The 13,907-nt window shown below is 41.7% G+C and overlaps 1 protein-coding gene across 7 annotated transcripts in view; it reads left to right on the top strand.

Moving 5' to 3' along the window:
• Positions 1–13,907, top strand: part of kif13a (kinesin family member 13A) — a 327,451-nt gene that overhangs the window by 192,415 nt on the left and 121,129 nt on the right. For all 7 annotated transcript variants that reach the window (XM_078539266.1, XM_078539264.1, XM_078539265.1 and 4 more), the window contains exon 7: positions 11,276–11,363. In XM_078539266.1, coding sequence (XP_078395392.1) covers positions 11,276–11,363 — 88 coding nt within the window. The remainder of the gene's footprint in view (positions 1–11,275; positions 11,364–13,907) is intronic.

Genomic DNA, 13,907 nt, shown 5'->3' with positions numbered 1-13,907 from the left:
TGACATTTGCTAGTTGCTCGCCAGTCTCCAGAGAGATTGGGTGTGCAGCAATAGCCGATTAGAATGAATCAAAACAGAACCACACCCAGGTTTAACATTAATCCAGTTTCTTTTTCAACTTTGTAAATCTTTCACATGATAATGAGGTGTTGAACTGTGTGCTGTGATTGTACTTTTTGTGTGATTCCCTTGCAGAACAGAACAGCAGCAATGGTTTTTTTTAACAAGGTGTTTTGAGTTTAAACTGTGTCCGATGTGATGGGAATTTAATGTTTGCTTTAATGCCACTCAGTTCCTTTTCATGCGGTCTGGAAAATTTGCTGGAGTTTGTTTGCATTGGGTCATTTTTTCCAGCTGTTCAGGGTTTTCTGAAGAATAGATGAGAATTAGAGCTTTGAAACAGAACATTCCTTATTTTGTCAGAGTAAGCTATTCTTTTGCAGCCCCCTCAGTTTTATAAGACTGTAACTCATAACCTATCTAGCCAGTCCACTGCTTTGCAGAGGTGTTCTCAATTAACTGTTTAATATTCAGCAACATGTTTGCAGAGTTACACAACCTTGGCCGTGATGTGACCGCTATCCAAGTGGCTTCGATGCCTTCTTTCCCTTCTGTGTTAAAAGAGAAACCAGCCAGAACAGCAAAAGAGCAAACCCCCTACACAAAAACTCATTTTGCAGGGCAACTCAGAATATTCTGCTCTCCCAATCCCCCACAGCTTGCCTTGTCTTTTGCAAAGTCACAGCAAACAAACTGCCCCAAACAGTGCCGCCCACCCAGACACGCAGTCTTGCCAGAACATTGGATGCATGGGTATATGATTTCAAAGATTTGAAGTGCTATATGTATACAATCTAAGCTGATTGAATCTACACACAGACGTAGAGCCATTAGGCATAGAAGACCCATCAAGTCCATGCCAGTTCTTTGTAGAACAATCCAGTCAGTCCAATTCCCACACTCTATCCTTCCAGCCCTGCAAGTTTGTTTCATTTAATTGTCCATCTTATTCCCTTTTGACATGATTCATAGTTTCCGCTTCCACCACCCTAGTAGGCAGCGAGTTCCACGCCATTATCACTCACTGTATAAGAAGTTCTTTCTTGCTGTATCTCTTACTAAAACCTTACATCTGTGCCCTCTAGCCCTTGTGCTATGAGCTAATGGGAACGGCTTTTCTTTGTCTACCTTATCTAAACCTCTCATAATCCTCTACACCTCTATCAAATCTCCCCTCAATCTCCTTTGCTCCAAGGAGAACAACCCAGCCTCTCCAGCCTAACCTTGTAGAAAATCGCTCATTCCTGAAACCATTCTGATAAATCTTCTGTGCACCCTTTCAAGGACCCTCACATCCTTTGATGACCAGAACTGGACACAGTATTCTAGTTGTGGCTTAACCAGACTTTATCAAGGTTCAGCATAACTTTTCCTGCTTTTGTACTTAATTTCTCCATTTATAAAGGCAAAGATTCCATCTGCTTTGCTGAATACTCTCAATATGTCCTGCACCTTCAAAAATCTATGCACATGAACATTGTGTGCATATGTACCATGTATATACATATGCATATGTGACTCATTGGGCAGAATTTTGCCCTTGATGGGTGGGCGGGCCCCACTGGCTTGGCGGCGGGTGGGCAGCCGATTGCCGCTGCCGAAAGGGGCCCCGCCGCCATTTTGAGTGGGCGGGCCACCCAACAGGAAGCGCTATGCACTTCCTGTGCGGGGGGAGGGAGGGATTCCCCAACTGTCAAAGTGCGCTCTTTCGTGCATGCGCACGAAAGAGCGCACAACTCCCTGAGATTAAGTGCTGTCTCAGGGAGAGCGCTGAAAGTTTTATAAACTTAAAAAATAATTAACATGTCCCCCTCATGTGACACTGTCACAGGAGATGGGACATGTTAATAAATATCACATAAAGTTTATTGAAGTTTTTTAAAACAGACATGAAACCTCATCCTGCCAGTGAATGAGGTTTCATGTTTATTCAGAAGCCCACTGGGGCTCCTGGCCTGCCCGCCAGCCTTAAGGTTGGACGGGCAGGGCCTTTAATTGGCTTAATTATCCTGTCAATGGCCTCAATTGGCCATTGACAGGTCGGCGGACGGACAGCTGATTTCGCTGTCCCACCGCCTTCCTGAATATTTAAATAGGGCGGGATGACGTCACTCTGTGTCATTTTCGCATCGGCGAGTGGGCCCCGTCCCCAACTTGCCGACAGAAAAATTCTGGCCATTGTATTCATTAATTAAAGCAAAATACTTGAGTTCTAGAAATCTGAGATGTAAGCAGAATGTGCTAGTAATGTGCAGTAGAACAGGACATGAGCCAAATTCTCCCTTTATTCTTAATTGATTAATGAAACAATAAAATTATGGTTAAAACTTCTACTTATTTCAATCATGCAGAATTTGCCAAGTAACACAATTTTTAAAAAATAAATAAATAAATATCATTCCTGCGTCAGCATCAGTATTTAAAATGTGGGTGGCCAGAGCTGGCTGCAATTATTATGTCCCTACCTACATCCCAACACCCTCTTATGTCAGTCATAGTGTAGTTGCTCATGCTAGGTTCAGTATCGTGTCTGTTATTCTAGCTGTTTTCAGTGGAAGTGGGACTGGGTTATGATTTTAATTATATAAAAAAAAATTTATTCCAGCCATTTTGCATGGGCTTTCACTATCTATCTTGCCCTATATGAACAATAGTTCGAAACAAATCAACTAGCTAATACCACCAAAAAAAGAAGTTCAGGATTGACAGAACTAGAAGATAACCTGGCACAAAGTTACTCCAAATGTTTTAAGTTTAATGGCATGCTTCTTTAAATACTTAGTTATCTGGCAGTCTTTTTTTGTGACGTTTTCTGTGGGTTATATAGATGTGGGATTCTGCCTGCAAATCAGTTCCACATATGTCGGTGATTTTTTTGAAGGAGTATGAATAACCCACTGAATGGTATGGGACAATCTAGGGAAGTGAGTGGAAAGAGGAAGGATAACCTGGCGCCAGGATAAAAGAGGCAGCAAGTCCTAATTTAAAAGCATGCTTATTTCTCTTCCTCCAAATGTATTTCATTCTCATTCTCTTTCTTACCACCCCGACTCTCTTCTGCAATGTTTCCCCCAGCCCCTTCCATAAACCATTTTTTCCCTGCTCCCTCCTCCCATTCTGTCTCCTAAGATCTTCTATCTTTGCCCACCTGTGTATTTTTTTTATGCCCACCCCCTTCCTCCCTCTGCCTCTGAACTGTGGATGAAGGGACTGGGATTGTCCTGTTTTTCTTTTTGTTTTGCTCCCTCTTGATATCCGGATCTCTCGTGTTCTTTTGTGCACTTTCTCTCTCTACCTTCCCCTCTCTTCCCATTTTTTCTTCCAGGTCTCTCCTTGAATTCGTTCCTCCCTCTCTTTGGGGAAAATTGTTGCTACAGACCCTCCTCAGTAGAAAATGCCCCATCAGACTTAATTTGCGCTTCGGAGGTTGGGGGTTGGTCCGGTGTAGGATGGAGTCGGGCCCAGTGCTCACAGGCGTAGATCGGAGGTGGCCACAGGGTGGCCAAATGCGGAGGTGTGCTGTTTAAAAGGCCCGCCTTGGTTCTCTCATTGTTTGCTTATATTTTAGGCCCTCTAGCCCTGTCCTCCCTCACCCAATCACTGTGCCACCTCCATGCCAATGCATGCCCCCACTCACCCCAATGGCTCCTCATGCCCTCCATGCCAATTCATGCCCCCCACCCACCCACAATGGTCCCTCATACCCTCACTGCCAACTCATGGCACTTCCAAGCCCATTCATCCAGTATAGACTCTGTACAGGACCAATGAGCCCTTTTGTAGCAATGGCATGTGTGAAACTGCTAAAACAAAAATGCCCATTCATAATTTGCTTAATTTGCCATTGCTAAAACCGTATAAAAGTGCCAGTCAACCAGACCTTTAAAATATTAATAATAGAAGCTATAAGCACTTGACACCTCCTTATCTTGTGCAAACCTTGAGCCATTGACAAAATAGATCACAGAAAAAAAACAACTTCTTATAACATAATTAAGCTGCCAATCAGGCAGAGTTTTCCCTTCTTTCTAGCTGTGTCAACAGAGGTAATCCTTTTATGGGAGTCTGAGCTTACAGCCAAGCTTCATTATGCATGAGTTGGCATGGAGGGGGCATGTTTAAAGCCTCATGACCTTACCTATCAAAAGATTCCCGAAACCAGACTATGCTTCTTGATTTCTCTGAGGGGTTGTGAACCACAGGTCCTGGAGAAACTGGCCCGATTCCAAGAAAATTACTGAGGTTAGGAGATGCCTAGCCCACAATGGAGTTAGGCAGGTTGGGATTGCAAGCCCACACCCCTCTCTGCTTCATACAGTTGAGAAGTACAGTTTTGAAGGAATAAATGATATTTGCAAAGGCCTAAAACAAGAGATGAATACTACAGTAAAGTTACCTCTTACCTCCTACAGATCTCTTGGTATGTATAGTTTAGCGTTATGCCTCTTAAACAGACTTGCAAAGTGTCTGAGGATGTGTTCCGTATATGCTTGATTTACCCCATTGGCATCATCTTGACTGACTTGAAGATGAGGCCACAGAGAATTATAAATGACAGTGTGAATCTTGGAATTAACATACTAGGTAACAGAATGACTGAGAAACTTTGGAAAGGATGTTGGCCCTAATAATTATGTGGGCTTCAGTGTTCAGGATGAATTGTTGTTTGTGATATTGACCCTTTAGCCTCTGGGGAGGGGTTCTTTATGGATTGAAGAAATGAATCATTTCTTTATGGATGTTTGTGTCAGAATATATAATGTGGGGCCAGGTTTGCTTTGCAGTTTGTTCATTTAAGCTAGCCTTAGCATGTCACTGTTCAATGCTTTTGACTTGAGTTTGGGAGAATCCAAGAATAACCTATCGTCATAGAATTGAGGTTTGTGCATTTCTATACTTACACCTGCTGCACATACAATCCAGTACCAAAACAACCCTTGAGCCCATGCAACAAGTTGTATTTTTTAACCTGTTATACTAATCAAGGTGCAGGTTGTTGATGCTGGGGAATGGAATACGGCAAGTTTCCCAAGTGAAACCCAGTGTTGTCCATGCAGAATTAAGGTTTTGTCTCTCCTACCAAGCACCATTTTTCAACCTCAACCACACAATTTTAATTTTACACTTTGAAGCTGTTTTTGTTGGTTTTTCATAAGAGGGTGCAGAAAAATGACCACATTTAGTCTCCTTTTTATTTAAGGAAAGTGAACTGAACCAGTAGTGAGATTTGAAGACAGCTAACAAAGTGTTTTCAGGAAAAGGGAAAAATATTTTGAAATCTGAGACAGCTTTGTATAATATCTGTTGGGGGTTATGCTAGTTTCTTTGTTTCATGATGTACTGGAAGTATTTCTTGAACTTGTACTTGATGTTTCTATTTAATTGGAAATAAAATAAATCGATTACTGTAGTTTGTAATCTCTCTGGTCTGTGTTTAATAGTCATTAATCTCCAATATGTGTAATAACATAACCTGAACTATACCTCAGCTAGTAACCAGATTACTTCAAGTAGGTAAACTTTTACTCTTCAAGTGCGTCACCCTGTGGGTTGGGTTGCTGAATAAATACAGGTCCCGATCAGAGTGGATAAGATACATTCATGGCAATTTTTTTTTGATTCATTCATGGGATGTGGGCATCACTGGCTAGGCCTGCATTTATTACACATCCCTAATTGCCCTTTTTCAGAGGTCATTTAAGAGTCAACCACATTGCTGCGGGTCTGGAGTCACATGTAGGCCAGACCAGGTAAGGACAGCAGATTTCCTTTCCTAAAGGCCATTAATGAACCAGGTGGGTTTTTACGACAATTGGTGATGGTTTCATGGTTGTCATCAGACTTTAGTGAATGTTGTTGAACCATTCACAAAAAGTGGTTCGATTTAAAACCTTAAATTGTAGCACACGTCACCTTTGTCCTGGCCAGTATTTCTTAAAGTTACGATTGGAGCCCTTCTTGATGTGTATAATTCAGTATTGCATTACAGTATAATATACATTTACCAACTGAAAAGAATGCCTTATTTGCTGAACAAATTGCAGACCTCTGCAGTCTATGTGCAAAATTAGTTTCTCATTTGACAGTAAAATCATGGTTTGGGTTACTCTTTTTAAATGATTGTACCAGATATGTGAACTTTTCTGAAACAGTAAAGACAGAATAGATTTGCACTTATTTTGTGCCTTTCTTGACCGAGAAAGATCACAAGGCTCTTTACAGCCAATTAAATGCTTTTGAAGTGTTGCTACTGTTTTAAAGAAGGAAGTGTGGCAACCAATTTTCACATAGCAGTATCCCATAAACAGCCATGTGATAATGACCAGAAAGGTATTGTTTGATGGATAAATAATGGCCAGGTGACCAAGAAGAGCTCCCCTGCTCTTCTCCAGAATCATGCTGTGGGATCTAAGAGGGCAGGCAGGGCTTCTGTTTAATGCCTCTTCTAATGGTACTTCCAAGAGTGCAGCAAACTCTTGGTACTGCAATCAAGCATCAGTATAGATTTTATGTTCAAGCCTCTGAAACAAATGAAATGAAACATGACAATTCTTGAAACTTGTTTGCAATTGGACAGATAGAGTTACTTGGTGACAATCAAATCATTTAAAAATGTTGAGTTGGTTTGTTATCTGCTTTCTGTCAGATTTTGTTAAATGGGTGTTGTCTGAAGAAAACCACAAGTCTGCATGCAGTGCCATACAACTTCTTGTCCATGCCTGTGTGCAGTCCTCACCATAGGAGAGGGGGGAAGATCACTGCCTTTTTCTTTGCCCTACAAGTACTCTTTTCTTTTGAGTTGAGACTATGTAGTAACTGCAGTGAAACCTTTGAAAAGGAGAAAAAAAAAATTTGTGTCGGTGAACAGAGGTTGAAATTACTTGAGACAGTTCACAATGAATTACTTTGAAAGTGCACTGACTTCTGTGCAAACATTCTACAACATTTTGTAAAGAGCAAAAGATGAGTGACTAATTTTATATGGGTTATTGATTGAAAATTCCAAGGGCAGGATATTGAGTTCGGCGAGCAAGGGGCGGGGCCCGACTGCTGACACGTAAAATGACACGGGATGACGTCGGGCAGAACTCCTGACGTCACCCCGTGTAATCTCAATTTTCAGGTCGGTGGGGGCGCAGCCGAATCAGCTGGGTGCCCACCGACCTGTCAACGGCCTATTGAGGCCACTTAACAACTAATTGAAGTACTTAAAGAACCTGCCCGTCCAACCTTAAAGCTGGCGGGCAGGCCGGGAGCCCTGGCGGGCTTCAGAAAAAGCATGAAACCTCATCCATGGGCGGGATGAGGTTTCATGTAGGTTTTTAAAAATGTAATAAAAGTTTAATTAAAAGTGATGGACATGTCCCAACTCATGTGAAAGTGTCAGGGAAATTTTATTTTTCTATACTTCACATTTTTGAATTTGGCGCCAATCTCCCTGAGGCAGCACTTAGCCTCAGGGAGATGAGTGCGCACTTTCGGCTTAGGGAATCCCCCCTCTGCCTGCACAGGGAGCACATAGCGCTTCCTGGCGGGCGTCACGATAGGCGGGCCTTACTTGGCCCACCCACGTAAAATGGCGGTGCACCCCTGATTGGGGACGCCGATCTGAGGTGCGCCCATTCCTGAACTTCCCCCCCAATGGGGGGAGAATTCTTCCCCAAGCTTTTCCACAGATTGTTGCTGTGGGATCTTTATCATCCAGAAGTCAGTTTACTAATTTAGTGAATTTTAAATAGCTCTTTCCTTAATCTACAATTAGTAGTGTTGGATTTGCTGAATTGCTCCCAATGTCACTTAACATATGGTCTTTAGAGCTCACAATACTTTAACTACCTTGAGCTGATCTCGTGTATATTCTTTTCTTTTCCTCTTGATTTATATGATCAGGAAAATCACAAAGCCAATGAAGTACTTTTGAAGTGTTGTTAATATTGAAGTGTAGGAAATGTGGCAACCAATTTTCACACAGCCATATTCCACAAACAGCCATGTGATATTGCCCAGGAAGCTTTGATTGATGGATAAATAATGGTCAGGGCACCAGTATATACAAGTCATTATCAGGTTGACTGAGAACATAATGACTGCATGTTGTCCGATTGTTGTAAACCAAATTAGTCTGCTAAATAAAGACATTACAAATAGGATAGAAATGTCAAAGTAGCTTTCCAAAAATTGGATTCAGTTTACCTTCCCTGCTTTGGGAAGGAGGAAAATATAATTCAGATGTAACCATTTGAGCATTGTAATCTAGTCTGGTGCATGAGTTCAGACATAATTGCTGCTTTATTGTGGAAATCTGAATTTTTGCTGCCGGAGGTTTGACCTTGCTTTTGCTCTCTCTCTATCATTTATAGAGGAAATGTACTTATTTTTGGCAAATTGCTCAGTTTTGGCCTTGATAGTTGCTGTATGCATTAGGTGGCATGAAGGCACAATGCACAGTGAAAATTGCTGTGTTTGAACTGCAGACTGACGAAACTGTTCATTTTGAAGCCATCCTGAGGTGCTGATGAATGCAATGATCTTAGAAATTATACATAAAGGGTGTTTATATTGAATGTTTCCTATCTGATGTGGCAATTTGTGGTGTTCTTTTGAAGTATTTACAAATAAGTGGAATTTTTTTGTAGCCATATTATTACTGCAGTGAAATCACTCCTACATAGTGAATGGAGTTTTACTGTATCCAGTTATGTTTGTTTCTAAGTTGAACTATGGAGGTTATTAGTGTGTGGGTGGCTACTAAATATTTTGAGAGAAAATAAATATTCCTGATAAAGGAATACAGATGTTCTGTCATAGTATAGTGCAGATAAGTACACATTCAAATTGTTTGATTTGATGTAGCTGGACCAGCCAAAATCAACTAAGATGTTTCTTTAATATACACAGGCCCAAAAATGCCTGTCAAAATAATGATGAGGCTCACCCTCATTTATGTACAAATGCCATAGTGACATAAGGCAAGGACAGATGTGTGATTAAATGTAGAAATCAAGGATTTGCTGTTGGAGATGCATGGATTTGCCATTAACTCTGCAAAAGTAACATCTCGCTGTCTGCCTTGCCATTCAAATGCAGTGAGCGGCATGAAGCAATGTACTTGCACAGTAGATGTGAAGTAAACTTGCCACAAAATTAAGTCATTTTGAATCCAAGTATCTTATCGGTGTGATCAGTATTAATTACTACCAGGCAACCTCTCTGGCACTGAAAGTTAACTATTACAAGCGTAGTGTCTCATTTCTTCAGGGGCCGAATTTTACATGCTGCGGGCAGGCTCAAAATCGCACGCGATGACGGGTGTGCGTCCTGACGTCATTGCACATTCGCACGATATTTCGGTCAGCGGGTGCGTGCGTGCGCGAGTCGGCAGCGTGCCCGCCAACAATTAAGAAACCTTTAAGGCCATTAATTTAGTAACTAAGAGAGATTTTTCGCTGCCCGTCCAATGTTACAGTTGGCGGGCAGGTGAATCAGCCAGGCGGCCTTTGCATTTTTGAGGAAACCCGCGGGTGGGATGAGGTTTCCAACATTAATTTTTTAAAAATGTTTTGACATTTCTATTATGAATGTGTTCATGCGAGTGAGTCCTATTTGGGAACAATTTTTCCAGAATTTCCAAATCTTTATTTTTGATCTTAAAATTCTTCAGCTTCCTGAGGCAGTTCCCTGCCTTCAGGGAGCTTTCACTGCACGTTCCCCTCCCAAACCCTGCGCAGACGTCAGCACTCTCCTTTCTCCTGCCCCCACCCTGGCATTGCTGAGCCTGTCAGTGTGCGTTTCACACTGGCTGGCCTTTAATTGGCCAGCCAGCATAAAATCGTGGTCGGGGGCTGATCACAGGTGGCGGGACTGTTTCCCAGCTGCGGCCTCGGCCCACCCACCGCACCAGCCCAATCACCCGAAAATCCTGCCCCAGGTTATAATTATTGTTCATACGTTTAAACAGAATTTTTAAAAAACTTTTCTTTCTGTCCCACTCTATTAGTCTTTCTTTCCCTTGTCTTTCATTTTCTGTGCTTGAATTCGCCATTCTAACTTGCATTAGCTCAGACCTTCCATAGCTAATTTCAGAATCCTTCAATCTGATTGGTTATGAACATACACAGTTGCTTCTCCTGTCACTGAGTCCTTAAATGCCCTGTGGAGGGTGTCACACTTTCCATCGCGCACTTCTAGCAGCTTGCAGGGTCAAGTATCGCCAATATTAAATGGACAAGGGTGCTTGTTAGTTGGCCGGTTACAGGAATATTTGGGCCTTTCACAGAAAACAAAAAATGGAGCTAAAGCTGATTTTTGCTTTTAATTCTTATAAATACTGTTTAGAATTTTTATGGAAACGGATCAGCTTCAAATGAATTTTTTAAGTGGCTAAACTGAACCTCAAGTGCATCAGGAATGTTAAATGTGAGGCAGCAATGCTGGGCATCCATATGGACCAAGTTGAATATCAGTGATGGACTGTTTTTCATATAACCTTGTACTATTTTATCTTTGTTCCATCTGAGGTCTCCTTACAACTCCCCCCACCCATTTCTTTTTTTTTTATTTATAGAGCCTGTCACTTTTAGGTTCCCTGCTTGAAGTGCATTTGACTTCACAGTGGGATCCTGCAATTGATTGACCACCGAACCGTTTACTGAAATAAAATAGCCACTTTTCCCTTTTGCGCTTTGCCCCTTCTCCCTTTTCCACAATATGGTGCCCAGATTTTACTTGCCAAAACTTGTGAGCTGTTAAAAGCTTACAGCTTTTGCTAAGTCTGTTTTGAGGTCTTCCAAAACCGCATTTTTCCTTTTCTCCCTCTGTGCCCCGGAATGAAGCATGGGAAAAAAATAGGTTGAATCTGATGCTTAAATAAGGCAACTGCTTCATGGTGACTCATCAGGTTAAGTTCTGTTTTTATTTACATGGGATTCAGAACTTTTACTGGTGCTTTGGAAATTGCATGCCACGATTTTGTTCCTTTCTCATTAAAAGCTATAAATCACAGGGCTTGAGCGTAATCATCGATTTGGGGAGGAAATGCCTCCAGGTGGGAACAGTTGCTAAAGCTGTTTGTAATGGTTGCAATGCTTGGTACTTGTGTATAAATGTTCCAAAACAATTATTAGCCTTTAGTTGCTGAACTCTACATTGTTCCTGCTTATACATGAAATTAATATTGCAGTACGTTAACTATTTTTAAAATAATATTTTTTCTTAGGAGTCGACACACCCTGAAAGTTAGGGAACATAAAGTGTTGGGCCCATATGTAGATGGCTTGTCGCAGCTGGCTGTTACTTGTTTTGAAGTAAGTATGTGCATTTAACATTACACTTTTTGGCCTGAATATTAAATGTTTCATGTTTAAGTTTAAACAGCTTCAGCCTTTCTTCTTTTTAAAGAAATCTACAGTTGTGGCTAGTGCTCCCTTTGAGGTTTGTAAATTTTTGAAGGATCTCAGTTGAAGTATGCACCACATCCGCAAGGCTTTTCAGTGCAAATAATTGGCTCTGCGCAGTTGGCTAAATGTTCTGTCTGTTCGCGGACACCTCAATATTGAGATGAAAAAACTTCCATTGTTGCATAAAATCTTTTCAGGCTCATTGTCTTAATGTCTGATGCTTACTTAAAAAAAAATTCATTTAATTCTCAGCCTCTCTTGTTTGTATTTTAATGAATTTTAGCATAGATAAGCGTGAGGGATTACATTTTGGTAAGAAAAATTAGGAAGTTGCATATTACTTGGAAAATGAGAATCTAAATGGGGTAGAGGAGTGAACGGATCTGGGAGTACAAATATACAGATCATTAAAAGTTGTGAAGCATTTCAATAATCCCATAACAAAAGTCAACCAAGCAGTGGGCCTTATTTCTAGAGACATAGTGCTGAATTTTGCCGTTGGTGGGCAGGGGGCGGGGCCCGCTCACCGACGCGTAAAATGACGCGGGTTGAAGCCGGATGGAACCCCCGACGTCACCCCGCCCCATTTAAATTTTCAGGAAGGCGGGGGCGCAGCAAAATCAGCTGCGCGCCCGCTGACCTGTCAATGGCCAATTGAGGCCATTGACAGGATCATTTAAACAATTAAAGGACCTGCCCACCCAACCTTAAGGTTGGCGGGCAGGCCAGGAGTCCTGGCGGCAAATAGGAAAAACATGAAATCTCACCCACCGGCGGGATGAGGTTTCATGCAGGGTTTTAAAAAGTTTAATAAAGTTATAGTGTAAATTATGAACATGTCCCATCTCATGTGACATTGTCACATGATGGGGGCATGTTAGGGAATTTTTTTTTTTCTATTTTTAATATTTTTCAAAGTGGAAGCGATCTCCATGAGGCAGCACTTAGCCTCAGGGAGATGTGCGCTCTTTCGTGCGCATGTGCGAAAGAGCGCACTCGCTTTTGGGAAAGCAAGGGAATTCAGGAAAAAAATGACTCTTTACCCAGAGAATGTTAAAAATGTGGAACTCACTCCAAGAAAAATTAGCTGAAAGAAATAGTGTAGATGTATTTAAGGGGAAGCTAGATAAGCACATGTAGAAGAAGAGAATGCAGGATTATGTTTGATAGAGTTGGAAGTGGAAGGATAGGAGGATTTTGCTAGACATAGATTCATGCTGTTTTGCCTAATTATAAAGCAGACATTTTTTTTTAAACCCATGATTTGAGTTTGAACTGTTTTGAAGTTGAAAATTCATTTAAGATTCATTGTTTGAGGAACATGCAACAAGTTTAATCGTAGGTTTTTAAAGAATTAAGAGAACAAAAAAAAGGAGGTGCAATCAAGAAAGTGAGCAAGTGACATGCTCTCAGGTATCTGTATACCGTGGTGTAACCAATCTTCAGTAAGTCAACAGACTGTTTTGATTCTTCCTTAGGTTCGGTTTTTCTTCTCTTCTGTGTAACGCCTGGCCTTTCAATGGTGCCACTGAACATGGCTATGATCTGGTATCTTGATCATTCATGTCTGAAGGAATTTCAACAATAGATACTTGAATTTATATGCACCTTTAACATTGTAAAACATCCCAAAATGCTTCAGAAAAATCAAAACATCGAGCCACATGAAATATTAGGACAGGTAACCAAAAGCTGGGTCAGTTAGTTTAAAGGAGTGACTTTCCTTTAATTCTTGTACAGGAAGATAGCATCACTAGGCCAGTTGCTGTTGCCCATCCCTAATTGCCTTTGAGAAGGTGGTAGTGAGCTGCCTTCCTGAACTGCTGCAGTCCATCTGGTCCAGGTACACCCACAGAACTGCTGAGATAGGAGTTCCAGGATTTTGATCCCGCAAAAGTGAAGGAGCAGCAATATAGTTTCAAGTCAAGATGGTGTATAGCTTAAAAGGGAATTTGCAGGTGGTGGTGTTCCCATGTGTCTGCAACCCTTTCCCTTCTAGGTGGTAGAGGTTGCAGGTTTCGATGGTGCTGCAGAAGGAGCCTTGGTGAGTTGTTGCTGTGCATCTTGTGCCTGCTGCTGCCATTGTGTGCCAGTGGTGGACGGAGTGAATGTTGAAGTTGGTGGATGGGGCGCCAATCAAGTGGACTGTTTTGCCCTGGATGTCGAGTTTCTTGAGCGTCATACACACTGCACTCATCCAGGCAAGTGGAGAGTATTCCTTCACACTCTTGAATTGTGCCTTGTGGACAGGCTTGGGCAGGCAGGAGGTGAGTTATTTGCTTCAGAATTCCCAGTCTCTGACCTGCTCTTGTAGCCATTTAGTAGCATTGCAGCATCTTGTAGTATATATATGGCCGGTCAATTTCAGTTTCTGGCCAGTGGTAACCTCTGGGATGTTGATAGTGGGGGATTCAGCAATAGTAATGTTATTGAATGGTGTGAGAGATGGTT

This window comes from Cetorhinus maximus, chromosome 3 (assembly GCF_964194155.1).
Source record: "Cetorhinus maximus chromosome 3, sCetMax3.hap1.1, whole genome shotgun sequence".
In the NCBI taxonomy this organism is placed as follows: Eukaryota; Metazoa; Chordata; class Chondrichthyes; order Lamniformes; family Cetorhinidae; genus Cetorhinus; species Cetorhinus maximus.
Note: the sequence above shows the minus strand (reverse complement) of the source record. Positions and strands in the feature narration are given on the sequence as shown.